This window comes from Ricinus communis, chromosome 5, assembly GCF_019578655.1.
Source record: "Ricinus communis isolate WT05 ecotype wild-type chromosome 5, ASM1957865v1, whole genome shotgun sequence".
Taxonomy (NCBI): domain Eukaryota; kingdom Viridiplantae; phylum Streptophyta; class Magnoliopsida; order Malpighiales; family Euphorbiaceae; genus Ricinus; species Ricinus communis.
Genome location: NC_063260.1, coordinates 9,029,143 through 9,045,260, shown reverse-complemented (window position 1 = coordinate 9,045,260; position 16,118 = coordinate 9,029,143). Strand labels below are relative to the sequence as shown.

The 16,118-nt window shown below is 32.6% G+C and overlaps 2 protein-coding genes, 1 long non-coding RNA gene and 1 pseudogene across 15 annotated transcripts; 2 read left to right on the top strand and 2 right to left on the bottom strand.

Annotated features, from left to right (window-relative positions):
- Positions 1–697: 697 nt before the first annotated feature.
- On the bottom strand, positions 698–2,198 carry LOC8285063 (annotated as a pseudogene).
- Positions 1,566–8,347, top strand: LOC107261796. 13 transcript variants are annotated; one of them, XR_007215716.1, is made up of 13 exons: positions 1,566–1,873; positions 1,982–2,165; positions 2,276–2,318; positions 2,772–2,883; positions 2,961–3,021; positions 3,168–3,215; positions 4,245–5,216; positions 5,678–6,276; positions 6,368–6,542; positions 6,680–6,827; positions 7,022–7,134; positions 7,217–7,429; positions 7,505–8,347. It is a non-coding gene; the product is annotated as an uncharacterized LOC107261796 (long non-coding RNA). The 13 variants fall into 13 exon arrangements; XR_007215712.1 differs by having other exon boundaries at positions 2,242–2,318; XR_007215714.1 differs by having other exon boundaries at positions 1,982–2,318; positions 4,245–4,436; positions 5,126–5,216.
- On the bottom strand, positions 5,793–7,457 carry LOC8285061 (UDP-glycosyltransferase 83A1). Its single transcript, XM_002526061.3, has 2 exons — positions 6,980–7,457; positions 5,793–6,724 (listed from the first exon to the last, which is right to left on the bottom strand). The coding sequence occupies exons 1-2, from the start codon at positions 7,455–7,457 to the stop codon at positions 5,844–5,846; spliced, it is 1,359 nt and encodes a 452-aa protein (XP_002526107.1). The 3' UTR covers positions 5,793–5,843.
- Positions 8,348–11,338: 2,991 nt separating the features above from the next.
- On the top strand, positions 11,339–13,998 carry LOC8285060 (F-box protein At5g39250). Its single transcript, XM_002526060.4, has 2 exons — positions 11,339–11,564; positions 12,803–13,998. Exon 2 carries the CDS (start codon positions 12,893–12,895, stop codon positions 13,640–13,642), a length of 750 nt encoding a protein of 249 aa, XP_002526106.1. The 5' UTR covers positions 11,339–11,564; positions 12,803–12,892; the 3' UTR covers positions 13,643–13,998.
- The last annotated feature ends 2,120 nt before the right edge of the window (positions 13,999–16,118 follow it).

Here is a 16,118-nt window from a genome sequence, read left to right as displayed (position 1 = left end):
CTCTAAATTTCTTTTCCCAATAATATATCTAACCACATTTCCCTCATAAAAGCTTAGGGAGAGAAGGAGACTAAACATAACAGAGATCATCCAGAGAATTGCTAAGTGCAAATATCATATATATATATAATCTAGGCTCATGCTTGCCTTTGGGAACCATCTTTTATTATTTTGACTTTGGCCCACGAAAACTTAGTCACACAAGGAATGATAAATACTATTTTACAGATGAAGTAGTCTTATATCTATAAGGAGTAAATTATATCATAAAACTTTAGTATCCTGAATGATAGAAAGTGTATTAGGGATTTAGAATTTCTTATGCATCTAGCGAAAATATAACCACCAAAGTAACAATTTCCTTAAAGGTCGATCTCATGTGCTTTACGGATCATTAGATCATTGATTAAGGTTACAATACTATAATAATTTACTTTTCCTCATAAAATAGAAGACAATTGATCCTCTGTACACCTATTAATGATTCCATAATGGAGGAGGAAGATAAATGAAGCCCCACCATCACAAAGATAATAGTAATGGAGGTTTCACTTGAAAGATCTATTTAGGATAAGTGTTTTGCTTGATTTAATTATATGATTTATTGAGATGAGAAAATGATTATGACCTTAATTTTCTGTTCTATGCAATAAAAGAAATGAAAAGAAATCAATTCTGCAGATTCAGGATTATTTCTTCAAGCCTTTATCCAATCCAAGAAATTCCTGAAAACATTGTTTGAATGCCCACTTTCTCCAACACTTTCCAATGCTATTTCTTTGAGTTGTAAAGCTCTTGCCTTGAAATTCTCATCACTAACGACTTGCTCCATCTTATTCTTAATTTCTTCTCTGGTTATAATCCCACTTTCATTCCTATCAAACTTCAGTCCCACCTTCCAAATATCACAGATATAGCTCTCATCAAGAAACTGGTCAGAGAAGTATGGCCAGCACAAGAAAGGAACTCCATTACCAACACCTTCCATGGTAGAATTCCAACCGCAATGGCTTAAAAAGCCAGCAATCGAAGGGTGTGAAAGAACCTTCTGTTGAGGTGCCCAATCAACTATCTTACCATGGTTGGCTACTCTTTCTTGAAACCCTTGAGGATATGCATTTGTGTCATTCACGGTATCTGGCCTTACTACCCACAAGAATGGCCTGCTTGAGAGATCAAGTCCTAGTGCTAATTCTTGGAATTGTGTTTTATCAAAAATAGTGAAACTACCAAATGCAGCATAAATCACTGATCTTGGTGCCTGTTTGTCTAGCCATTTCAAACAAGTTGGATCTTCAGGCCACAAGTTTCCTACAGTGTGTCCAACTCTATTGCTTGCTAAAAGCGGTCCTATTAGTAGAATTTCTGGGGAAAAGGTGAATGCTCCAGGCTCAAGACCATATGCTGAGTTGCAAATTATTTTGTCTTCCTCTTTTACTACCTTGATGGTTTTAAGCACAAGATCAAATATCATTTTCCTTGTAGTCAAGTGGCCAATGAGTGCCCATATAAAATTTGCAGTGTTCATGGCAGGCATTGTTGGACTCAACTGAATTATGTGGTTCTTTAATGGAGTTCCTGAAGATAAAGAAAATAAATAGAAGCAAAGCAGTCATTCCCAGTGTGGATTGGAGAATTTCAACAATTGAATATCTTTTTTTTTCCATTGTGTTAATTCTACGTATTATATTGAAACAGAATAGTTATAAGAATTGTACCATCATTGTCGATGATTCCATCATCAATTAGCTTTTGGGTACTAAACAGCAGGCACAATGCAGCTGCTGATGCAGGCCAAAATACGGCTCGCCGGATTTTCATCTTTTTTGCTACTTCTAGAGCCCATCCCATACTCTCATCAGCTATGACACAGGTAACCTTTTCATCTTCTGATGCATTGATGGTGTTGATGAGCACTTCCAGCTTCCCAGGCATGACTTGATAAATCCCTTCAACTAATCTCCCAAGGTCTTTCCTCTAGTCCCAGGGTTCCATCCCATCTGGAATTGAGACTAAAGTAATCTGGTCATCAAGATCCTCCTTGTCTGCCAAGGCCTTCATGACCCTACTGTGAATATACTCTGTAATTACAAATGTGACTTTGAAACCTGTTTCAGCAAGCTTAGTGAGAGTTCCATCAAAGGAATCACATGGCCTTGTGCTGGGTATGGTATGGCTAGAATATGTGGCTTGCCCATGTTTTTCTTTGTAGTCTCTATTTTCCTCTTTTTTTCTTTGCAGTTGTGAGATGATTCTTGACAGAAGTTTCTTTTAGCTCAACTTATGCACTTATACAAATCTTGGAACCAATGGTCATGGTATTGTCCTCCTGACTATTGAACTGATGTTCATTTCAATGTCATAGTCAGTCCCATTTTCTTGTCTTTCTAACTTGCATATTAACCTTTTTGTTCGTTTGTTACTGACTTGTCTAAATCTCAATTGTTTGGTTCTTATACGTGTTTTAATTCTAAACTTTATGTTTTATACCGTTGTTTTTTGTGCTTGTTTCTTGCTCAATGACTCTGTCAATAACTCTTGTAATGCGTTACAAAAAGATGCATTCTCATAGTTTATTCAGATCTTAGCCAGTGCAAAAATTAAATCTTAGCCAGCCCCGGCAATTCATCATTCCTGTTTTAACATTTTAGATTTCTTGAAACTAATAATTTTGTAACTGGGTTTTATCAAACTTAGCCTGCCTTGTAAACTTAAAGTCGAAACACTTCATTGGTTGCTGTCTGAATCTAAATTGTTTTGGTCGTTGCCAGATGGGTCCAAAAACCAGTGATATGTCTTGGAATTGGGGGACTCGTACAATAAAATGCTCTGCTGCAAGTTGGTATTTGCAAGAATCAATAAGCCAGAAAACAGATGTCCTAGGTAGGCTTACCTAAGAATTACGTTGTACTACATAAGAACATTAAGAGTACTGCCTACTTAAGTATGTTATTTTGCAGGACGCCATCGATATATTTTAGAATAAGGCCCCCTGCTTAAGGAGTGTGAAAGTTCTGTCAGGTTGTTCATCTTACATTTATATATGCTATGTACTTTGACCTCTTAAGTTTTTGCCTCTTCCTTTCATCTCAGCTGGGCTATATAAGAAGTTTTACTGGTTCTTAATCACGAACTCTATTCAGACATAACCAAGGTCTTCTTTACAGTTCAGGCAATATCACTTTCGGGAACAATCGAGAACAAAATTGTTAAAGGTACATTTCAACAGTTCATTTCCAAAGAATTTCATTTTGGCTTGGAAAGAAACCTTGTAGTTTTGATAGAGTGCAGCATTTGAAATGGAGGTTAAGAATAGTTTAGAATAAAGATAGAATGCTCTTAATTTTCAAAGCAACTGCTGAGAGTAGAAATCATCTGATTTGACTTGTTCTACTATTTAAAGTTGCTTAGTCAAGAATTTCTCAAGAAGTATTCTTAGTTTCTTGGTGAAAATTAAAGGGTGTCTATGCAGCTAACTCTTCCATCAGTCCTTTCTTTTCCTGTTTCTGAAACTTGTTGGCATGCATATAGCTCAAGAAAGAGATCAGAGACTAGAAAAAAACATAAAAGTCATAATGCTCAAACCAATACCCAGACAAGTTGTTTCATGTTCTATGATTTTACACATTCTTTGTTCTTGTTCCAGTACCAAAGTAAAAAGAGATGAAAATGAAACCGTTATCCGAAGGCTGTTTAGTTTCAGTGGAAATTCCATTGCAGTGATTGGTATAAAGTGTTTTAAATTTAAATAAGTTATGAACCATAAAAATATCATCCAGTCAATGAAATTTTGAAAGTCTTACTAGAATGACCACCTTCTCCAACACTTCTCATGGATATCTACCTGAGTTCTGAAGCCCTCGCCTCCAAATTTTCATCACCAAGGACTTTCTCCACCTTATACTCAACTTCTTCTCGCATGATGTTTCCACTCTTGTTGCTATCAGAAACTTCAATCCCACCATCCAAACATCAAAAATATACAGCACAAGAAAGGTACCCCATTACATATACACCTTCCATGGTGGAGTTCCAGACACAATGAGTCAGGAAACCTGCAATGAAAGGGGGATTAAGAACCTTTGTTGAGGTGTCCAACCAACTATCGTCCACGGCTAGCTACTCTCTCTTGAATTTTTCTGGATAGGCGTTTGTCTCATTGATAATATCTAGCCTGACAACCCATAAAAATGGCCTGCCGGAGAGTAGTGCTAATTCTTGGAATTACGTTTTGTCAAAAACAGTGAAGCTGGCAAATGCAACAACATAGATGACAGAGTTCGGTGCCTTTTGGTCCGGCCATGCTAAACAACTCGAGTCTTCTGGCCAGAAGTATCCAATTGAGTCGCCTAACCAGCTACTTCCAAAAGTGGTTCTATTAGCAGAATCTTTGGGGCAAAAGTGAATGCTCCAGGCTCGAGATTATATATTGAAAGGTTAATTACAAACCGCCCAGTCTGGCACTTTGATTACCTTGTTGGTTTTAATCATGAGATCCTATATTATTTTCTGCATAGTGAAGTCACCGATGCAGCCCCATACAGGATTTGCAGTGTTCATTTCAGGCGTTTCTGGAGCCAACTGAATTATCTGCTTCTTCAGTGGAGTTCCTTCCTGAGATTAAAATTAAAAGAGACAAACCACTGCAAGTCCTCTCAGTTGGCTCCTAGTAGCACCCGTCAATTGATAACCAATTCTTATCATCTGCATTCCGTTATTCTTCAGTTGAAGCTCCAAAGTTGACTTATCAATCCTACTTGGCCTGCCATCGCTTAATGCAGAGTGAATAGTTTCCAGGATTATTTGATCTTGAGATGTGCTGCAATATAACTAACATTTTCGGTGCTCTCTGTTACTATGTTGCATATTCTGATAACCCAAGATCTTTTAATCCTGATACTTATATACTGAGAAATGAAACTATTAAAAATTTATCTGAATTGTTTATCGGCATTATTCAATCCTGAACTGCTGTGTTCTTTTATTCTGAAATTTGTCCAATCAATTTATTATATGGCAACAGAATACTTAAAAAGGTTGGTAATAGACGATATTCTCATCATCCTTGTCAATGATTCTATCATCAATAAGCTTCTGGATACTAAATATTGAGATCAGTAGACAGGCTGAAGCAGGCAAATGGACAGCAAGGTGGATTTTCATCTTTTCTGACACTTCCAAGAGTCCATGCCATACTCCAATCAGCAATGACACAGGTAATCATTCCATCCTCAGAGGTTTCTTCATGAATTCGTGCTCTTCGTTATCTGTAGTAGAGAATTCTTCTATCCAACTATTTGTCCTTATTTCCATTGCAGACTACAATTTAATATTAGGATTAGATGAATTTGAACCCCCAGACGACCTTCTCTATGATGCATTTTGACTTGCTTTCTTGCAATTGAAGTCAGAATTAAATTAGGAACTTGTGCAGCTGTTCTTAGATGTTGAAGTTATGTTTATGGATCTTGTAATTCTGCCTGAGAAGCCATTCTTATTTTCTTTAATTCTATATTACTGTGGTCTATAGTCTTTGCACTGCATTGAGCATCAGTACTGCTGCTGAATATATTCTATTATTCATGAGCTTTGACTGTTTTCTCTGAAAGTGAAAATAGTGAAGGAAATGCATTTATGTTATTTATAGATAAGACCATGCAATTCTTAATTTCATCAGGTTTCTAAGCAATCGAAGTCAACAAAAAAGACGGAATGCAAATAAAGTAAAACTCTATCAAAGGGAAACATTTGATATTCAACTGATACAATTGCTGTTATGCTGCAATTACAAGTGACAGAAGAAAGAAAATAAATTGAAGTTGCATAAGCTATGAATGACATGCTTAAATCTGCATCCCTTCAATGAAATGCTTCAAGATCTTGCTGGAATAACCATATTCTCCGACATTTATCATGGCTATTTCTTTCAATTCTGAAGCTCTTGCAATAACTCCTTCATCACTTAGAACTTTCCCCACCTTATCCTTAATTTCTTCTCGTGTGATGATTCCACTTTTACTTTTATTAAACTTCAATCCCACTTTCCAAACATCACAAATGTAGCTCTCATTGAGGAATTGATCAGCAAAGTATGGCCAACACAAGAAAGGGACACCATTAGCTACACCTTCCATGGTGGAGTTCCAACCACAATGGCTCAAAAAGCAGGCAATAGAAGGGTGATTTAGAACCTTCTGCTGAGGTGCCCATCCAACCATCTGCCCTCGGCTGCCGACTCTCTCTAGAAATCCTTCTGGATAGGCATTTGTATCAGTGGTAATATCTGGCCTTACAACCCATATGAATGACCTGCCGGACAGTTCAAGTCCTAGTGCTAATTCTTGGAATTGAGTTTTGTCAAAAACAGTGAAGCTGCCAAATGCAACATATATAACTGACTTGGGTGGCTGTTGGTCCAGCCATTTCAAACAAGTCAAGTCTTTCTGCCAGAAATATCCTGCTGAATCTCCTTGTCGACTGCTTGCCAGCATTGGTCCTATCGGCAGAATCTTTGGGCTCAAGGTCAATGCTCCAGGCTCAAGGTCATATGCAGAATTACAAATTATCCAATCTGCCACTTTCACAGCCTTATTGTTTCTGAATATAACATCAAATATGATTTTCTGCGTAGTTGAGTCACCAATGCAGTTCCATACTAAATTCTCAGTGCTGATGGCAGGCATTGTTGGATCCATCTGAATTATCTGGTTCTTCAGTGGCGTTCCTGCAGAGAATCAAAATATGAAATTGTGTTGGTTGAGATCAATTGGTGAAACTGTCCTACCACTAGTCACTGCTAGTAATGAATGCTAGTCCTACTTGTCAAGGTTTTAGTTCGAACTACTGCTAATGTCATGAATTTAGATTACAGTTTTCGTAATTAGATTATTTGGTTCTTCTATTCTTATCCCAAATTTCTATTAACTGAAAAATGTTTGTTACAATTTCAAATGATGTAGAGTATATAGAAATTTCTTACCATTATTATCAATGATTCCATCATCAATGAGTTTCTGAACAGTAAATAAGGAGGACAGCAGGGCAGCTGATGCAGGCCAAAAGGCAGCGCAGCGGATGTTCATCTTCTCTGCCACTTCAAGAGCCCATCCATTATTCGCATCAGCAATGATACAAGTAATCTTTTTATCTTTTGATGCATTGGACCTGTTTATAAGCTCCTCCAGCTTCCCAGGCATGACATTGAAAATTGCTTCAGTTAACTTCCCAAGATCATTCCTATCTTCCCAAAGCTCCAGCCCATCTGGGATCGAAACAAGACTAATTTGATCTCCAAGAAAATCGTTGCCCAATGCATTCAAGACCCTCTTGTGATTATAGTCTGTGTTCACAAATGTGATTTCGAATCCATGCTTTACTAAGCATTGTGAGAGTTCCAGCATGGGAATTACATGGCCTTGTGCCGGATAAGGTATGGCTAAAACATGTAGTTTGCCCATACTTCTGCTATAGTAAGTTTTACTTTTCTTCTTTCACTTTATTGCAGATATGAGACTGTATGTCCTTTCAATATTCAGTTTCTTGCTACTTTATATAAATATTCGAGAAGCGACTAATCCAGAATGCAATCCTGATGGCCGTTTGTCTCGATGTGCATCGGTGATGATCTGAATCTTGGAATTGGGAATCTAACATCCTAGTTAACTTATATTTCTAACTAGGTTACTGGATGTTTGGCTTTATGTATCTGTTCTTCTTCTTGTTCTTGGGTTTTATCCTGGTTGTCTTTTGGTGTTTGTTCCATATCTAATGTCTATATCAATCTGTCTTGTCGAGGATTACAAAGAGGAAAACTCAGTGGAGAAGTTGCAATTTAAAATGGCATAGAACTTTCAATCTGTCATCTTGGTCATATAAGAACTCGTACAAGTTAATTTACATCAAGGCTGGCATAAAAACCTCAGCCAGCCACCCATGCATTGTGCGATGCTTTCAACTGTACATGGCGGCACTTCTGGTGCTCAATGACCAGATCATTGGGTCTTTTTGACAGTATTATCATAACTTCTGTTGATAATATTTAGAGCCGCTGGAATATATTTGATTACAAGTAATTGCAACAGCTTGTAAAGGGGTAGTTTCTGAAAGACAATTTTCAAGATAAATTATGGAGATGGGGGCTTTGTGGGGGAGCCTGGAGCAGCATTACAAGCTTTCACAAGTTGAAGAGAATGAATATTTCGTACAAGTATATACTTATCTTTCAACTGTATTTAGGAGCGGGGGATTGCTATATTCTGGACCCGGTACACAATGCATCATGTATCCAGGACTAAATACACGTGTATATTAATAGTCAATTAAATTAGGTGGTTTTATAATTATAAAATTACGCTTATAATATAATTAAATGTTTAATTAATTAAAAACACCACAAATTTAAATTCATTGTAAGATATATAAATTATTATATTCTAAAACAATTCTTTTACTATATTCTAACTTCTCATTTTATATTAAATACTACTAATAATTTTATTTTATATTTTTATTTCAATTTTTATATTTTAGTATATTTTATAGTTATTTTCACATAAATTTCCTTTTAATAATATGCTAGTATGGAAATACTATATTAAAATTAAAAGATTTTTAATCAACATAATTAAAAATAAACATAGAGAAAAGTAATTTTATATTTCTAATAATATAAATAATTTTATTTTTATCATTTTTATCCTTTCTTAATTTAGTTTTAAACATCACCATTATAATTTTAATTCATAAAATAACTTATAGATTCATATATTATAAATTATAGGTTGATCATTTATATACTTGTGGTTTATAGATTACAGTCTAGAAATTTATAAATTAAATAAAACATATTCATATGTTAAGATAGGTTCATCGGTAAAAATTAATAAACATACAGTTTATGTTTAATGAATCTGACACTAATAACATATAATATATATTTTATAGATAATGAACCTAAAAGTTATATTTAATAAATCTGATACTAATAATAAATGAATGTACACTTTATAAGTAATGAACCTGAAGTTTATGTTTAATGAACATGAATTAATAATAGATGAATATACACTTTATAAGTAATGAACCTAAAGTTTATGTTAATGAACCTGACACTAATAATAGATGAATATATACTTTATAGGTAATGAATCTACATTTATATTTAATAAATCTAACATTAATAATATATGAATATACACTTTACAAGTAATGAACCTGAAGTTAAACTAATAATATATGAATATACACTTTATAAGTAATAAACCTAAAATTTATGTTTAATGAACTCGACACTAATAATAGATGAATATACACTTTATAAATAATGAATATTACCACTTGTGTAAAATATAAATTAATACAAGTTAAATAATAATAGATTCATTATCAACAAACTATTATAAGTTCATTAAATATACAATTGAGATTCATATAATATAATACATTCACAACTTGAAAAGTAGATTTATTGCTAAAAACAACAATTATTAGAAAAAAAGATATATAACCATTTTTTTTTATTTTTTAATATTGTATTTTATAATAAATAAAAAAATTAAAATTTATTAACAATTATTAAATTTTTTAATTTTTAAATAATATAATTAATTTTTAATGTAAATAGAGCCAATTTAAAAATTAATGCTTAATAAAATTATCAATTTACTAAATATCAAATATAAAACTATATTATGAAATTTATAATTAACTAGTTTAGGATATGACTATTTTATTGTTTATAAAATTATATAAAATCAAAAATAAATAAAAACAATTAAGAAAGTAAACAAATAAAAGGAATATTTAAAAAATATTCTTCACTATGTATATGTACTAGTTTTAAATTAAAAAATAAAAACTATCAATCCCGCAGCACGTGTTAAATGGTTCAGATATACATTGCTATATGTATATAGGTCCATGATATAATTTACAGGAATAAAGAATATTTACGACGTCAGACAAAAAACAGATAATCGCTTTACATGTTGTTAGTTAAACCTCTTATTTCAACATCCAAATACTGTATTTAAGAATTTTTTTTTACTCATTTTAGAATTTGCCTTCCAGAAAAAAAGATATAATTTATTATTTTTCTTTCTAAAGTTGGAGTTTAATCAGTCTTTTAGTCAAATTTGTGAATAAAAAGGTAGAGAAAAAGAATTTAATTCAATTGGAATTTTACGACGTTGATTTATTCTTAAAAAGAAACAAACAAAAGTCTGATGCTATAAAATTTCAAGTTGGCTTTAAAACCAAAATCAAATTGAAGAAACACACAACCAAATAGGAAGTCTTGTGTTCAAACTTGCAATCTAAAAAATTAATTTAAACAAAGCAACTATAGTTTCCTACAAACTTTTCTACAACATTAAAGATGAAAGAGGCCGAAAAATGGGGAGGAAAAGTAAAATTATATATATATATATATTATATATATTAACTTTTAATGATTTTAAATATATAATCCCTTTTAAACAAAAAGATATAGTTACAAACTATAACAAAATAAATATTATATTATTAAAAATTCTCATCCGAAAGAATTTAGTATTTGAAAGAGGCCGAAAAATGGGGAGGAAAAGTAAAATTATATATATATATATATATATATATATATATATATATATATATATATATATATATATATATATATATATATATATATATATTAACTTTTAATGATTTTAAATATATAATCCCTTTTAAACAAAAAGATATAGTTACAAACTATAACAAAATAAATATTATAATATTAAAAATTCTCATCCGAAAGAATTTAGTATTTTATACTTCAATCAATTATGACTATTATGTTATATATATCTAATAACGCGAGTTTAAAGTTTAGTAATTTAAATTGTATTGTTTGACCTTTAGATTGCGATGAATATTATAATTTTATCAATTTAGTAATATTAATTTAGTAATTAAATAATAATATTACAAATTATTCAGCTCTCAATATATATTATTAAATATAAGTAATACGATGATAATAATAGTTTATTAGAACAGTGACAGACAAATTTTTGTAAACTAAAACTTTACAAATATCCGTCATGATTTATAATTATATATTTTTTATTTAAAAAAGAGTAAAATCACAGGTATTTATATACAGAAACAGAAAAAAGCTAAAGTTCATACGAAGGCCTATAAGCCCATTTATGGTTTATATAATAATCCTAAGCCCACTTTCTGAATCAATCAAATCAAAATCAGAACTGGTCCGGTTTTCTGCAGGCTGGTTCCGGTCCGTTTTAGAGGAACTAAAACTGCCGAAACGGCCCAAAACGCCTTCTTATAATAAATAAATAAAGACAAAAAGAGATGATGGCATGGCAGTCTCTCTATTCTGTAATCTAATAATTTTGCATCTCTTCTTTCTTTTTTCTGAAGGAAATAATCATGCACAGATGCTGTTTGATGGCTAATCAAATGTTTGATTATCGCTGATTATATTTTCTTTAAGCCTCATTTTTCACTCTCTCTCTGCCTTAGACCAAAAGCGAAGATCGCTCTCTCAGCTCTCTCTGTCTTCAACAATAATCAAAACCCATAAGGTAACCCTTTTTTTTAATCTCAATTCCGATCTCAATTTCACCTTCTTCTCTAATCGATCCTTTTATGGGCTTTTCTTCTTTTTAGTATCTGCGAGGTTGTTTGATTGATTCAATTGTATTTTTGCTTGTCATGAATGACTACTATGTATGTGTTTGCACCTTTTTTGTTTCTAATGTAATGATTAATATTTTTAACTTCATCATTTTTTGTTAAGGACTGCCCATATGATATGATCACAATAAAGCTTAAGTTCACTTTTTTGGGCTCAAGTTGTTTTCTTTACAATATTTTCTGTTTTGTTTCTGCTTTAAATTTACGTACTCTTAATGGATCAATTTTATTTTATTGGAATGATGGTAATTGGTGAACACTGTCATAGGTTTTGGCCTTTTGGGAGCTAATTCTGCTTGTCTAATTACTATTAGAGCAAATGATGGTCTTCTTTTTTTAACTGTGAGTTAAGGTTACTTGTGTATTTTGAGTTATATGATTATAGCTAATGATATTAAATGAAGAATCTTTTCATCAAAAAGCAAAAGATTTTACAAGGTCAAAATTTGGCAAGTGTCTAGCTAATGAAGATCAACTTCAGTTTGATGGTTATTAAATTTTGGAGAACTCTTAGATAATTAAACGTGTGTCGATCATCAATATATAAAACACTCATATTATATTTACGTGTCACTCATCTATTCACTGCATACACACCTAGTGTAGGGAAGAATTATCCTTGGATTTCATCCTTGCTCTACTTTTGATTGTCAACGTCATTTTATCTTTTTGGTGTAACTATATGCCTCCACTTGTAACTGAATTTCCTGGAGGGAAAAATCAATGATTGCAGTGAGTCATATTGCATTTGTTTAAGAAGACATAGATAGTTCAAAACACAGTCGTATACGTGCAGTCAGCCTCATTAGATTGTTTTGGTAAAAGTTGCCTCTTTGAAGAGTAGCTTTGATTATTTTTGTATCACTAGCATCATGAGGATTTGATCTATACATCTTGTAATATGAGAAGGTTATTTTACTTGTAGAGATTTTACATAATGGAAAAGTTGAAATGCCCATCTTCATTACTCCTGTCCTAGTGAATTAGTAACTGTTTGCAGCAATCACTTTCCATAGCTTACATAACTTGTTTCTCAAATTTCTTCATGTTGAAATGCCTATATCTGAACTTGAAAACTGTCACCTAAATTGCTTTTGGATCTAAATTATGTTTCATTTTCTCACAGGGAAATAACCGGATCTACCGCTTCTTGCTGCTTTGGTGCTCTATATGGTTACTGGTAGATCTGCTTGTGATTGTTGTTTGCCAACTGAAAATGTCATATGATGAAGTTCTGAAAGCTGTTTTTCCTTTGCTGGATGGTGTGGACCTTGCTTCGTGTATGGTGGTTTCCAAACAGTGGAGAGATACTGCACGAGATGATTACTTCTGGAAATGCCTATGCGCCAAGAGATGGCCTTCAATTTGCAAGAGGCCTAATCCTCCAACTGTAACCTACTGCAAGCTGTATCAGACGTTTTATAAACGACAGAACCGTCAAACTCTACTACCCCCAAGACTTTCTTTTGATGATTTGGAATTTTTCATCGATATCTGGAGTGAAGAAAAATTGATTTTCTCAGAAGTGGTCCCAGGACCTGTCTTGCTGGGTGGAATCAAAGTCCCACCTCCAGGGATATGCGACATACTCAGATTTCACCTTGAAGGTCCTGATTATAAGATGACTCTGCCTGTTGAGCCAAGGGTCAAAATTCCCTTGAGCCAGACTGTAAGTGTTTCAGTGCTTGTGGGGCGCAAAGATACTAACAAGGTTGCTCGTGTAATCAATAGATCTGTGTTTGATTATATAGATCGGACAGCCTATAGATCTATGGCATTTGAGTACCTTGATTTCTCTCCAGCACACCCATTCGTTCCCGGTATTCGGGCATGGATTTCTTTGCTCTTCATGGAAGATGGAAATGAGGGTGTCATTGATGTTTTCGGGATTGAAATGGATTTCCGTGATGCTGCAAACTCCAGGGAGGAGGTTTTGTGGCTGTTGGACATGCTTGATTGGAAGTGAAGTGTGGATCTGCAATGACCGGCTAAGAAGTGAGGCACTGGGCTCGATCAGGTGTATACAGTAGTGCTGGATTCTTCATTGTTCTACCCCCTGCAAGGGGACTGTCCATGGAGAAGAGTTCAAGGTCTATCCTTGGTACAGATCTGGCTTTGAGTTAATAACATTTTATTACATGTTCAAAGACTGTAAATAATTTGTTGTCATCATTCATATGGACATGTCTTGTGTAGTAGTTCCTCTAGCCTCCTATCAGCCATTTGGAATGTGTTCATCCCAGAAGGTTGACCTAGTGCCAAAACAATGTAATAATATCTTTGCCTTATTGAGTAATAATTATTAAAGTACTGTTATTGGCATTTTTTTCTAGTTTAATTGCAGTGTTAAAACATTTGGATATCAGATGCATGATCTGTTCCTTTCTTTCTTCTTTCTTTCCTTGCTTGTGTTTCCATTTCAATATTTGAGAAAATAGGCTGTCCTTCTCAGCCAACAAAGAGCCTTACTACTCGGGACATTATGCATAACCCTTCAAGCATATGTCACTACCATTTGTCCACTTCTGTCACCAAGAATATTAGCATTAAAACCGGAACAGTTTGACTAAGGTGAAAAAAAAAAAAAAACTGCTCCATCAACATTCATCTTCACCCATGGCCATGGCCATGACCCATCCAACTTGGGGTCTCTCTTCCATCTCGCCATTTCACTATAATTTAATTTCTGAGGCAGGGGTGTAAGAAATTAATCTGCGCCCTGATTTATACTCAGCTACCAAATTGAGATCTTTAGATAGATTCTATTGGCTCGAACAGCTGCAATTTATAAAATGGATCTCGATCCATATAGTTTTGTGGACTCATGGATTCATTCGACACTGTTTCATTAGTAAAAAAATTTGCGTAAGCTATCGGCCTATATTCCTACCAATGTGATCCCCATTACTGATGGACAAATCTGTTTGAAAACAGAGCTCTTTTATCGTGGAATTAGGCCTGCTATTAATGTTGGCTTATCTGTCAGTCTCGCTTGCTATATTAAAATGGTTTGATCCGATAAAGCCTCTCACTTCCTCTCCCTATGGATCGAGCGTCTTCAATCCTCAACTTCTCAGTCGAGTTACTTCATTCCTCACCGAGAAGTAGCTTATTTCAATCGTTAGTCTTTTCTTTTTTATTTAGTTAGCTTTCCCTCGGTTGATTGTACGAAGACAATAAGATTCGATCCTACTGACGCGTATCATATGCTGATGCAATTTTTAAAAAATAAATAATAATTTATATTTATTGATTTTATATTAAATGTTCATTAACTTATGTTCATTAAATATTTGTTGAATGTTCATTGTTTAAACATAAAACATTCATTGTTTGTTAACTTTATTTTGTTGAAAAGATTTGCACTATAGTATAAATATATGTAATATAACTTTAGCTCGATGAATATCTATTGACTAACTAATCAATATTATGCCTATAAATGATTAATGTTTATATCAATCATAAAAAAATTTAAATATGCATCACAAAAACAATAAAAACTTTCAAATAATCAATATTTTTATTTGAAATAATTGATGAACATTATATATACAGACAATGAACATTGATGAATAATACATTAAACAAAATGAATATGAACATTAACCATAATAAATATTAAATTTACTGATAATGAATATTTTAATACAAAAAAATTAATTGTTATAGAACATTACATTCAATGGACATTATGCATATAAAAAATAAACATTTCAGTACATGTAAATAAACAAAAAATATTAATATGTATATGGTCTAATAAAGATTTTGACAGGCGTTACTATATTCTGATTCTGATGCTTATGATTTTTAATTTTAACATGTATACTTATTATTTACCCGTAAAATTCGAGTTTATATATAATTTTTAATACAATATTAATTTTTATAATTTTATTTTATTATTAATTTAAAAAAATTTAAAAATAATGAAGAAGCGGGAACAAAAGTTTTTGCATTATATATTTTAGAAGTATAATGCACCATACATCTTTGAAAGAAAATGCACCACACGTGTGTTATGGACTCCGGTCCATATAGATTCATGGACCAGAGTCAATATTATAGCAATTGGGATTTGTATGCAAATTATAAAATAGACCCCTATTCAAGTAGTATTATGAACTCAGGGGTCCATCCAATATCATTTTACTTATATAAAATTTTATATTTTAAATTTTACACGTGCGTTAAACACTGATGCGCGTCAGATGCTGAAGTAATATTTTTTTGAAAAATAATTTATATTCATTATTTATTAATTTAATTTATTAAAAACGTTAAATATTCATTATTTGTTAACTTAATTTTATTGATAAGATATATATACCATAATATAAATATTTGTAGTATAATTTATTATATTTTTTTTATTTACCAATTGTGTAAGAACGATGTATGTTATGTCTGTATTATATGTGTTCATTTGAATTAATTAA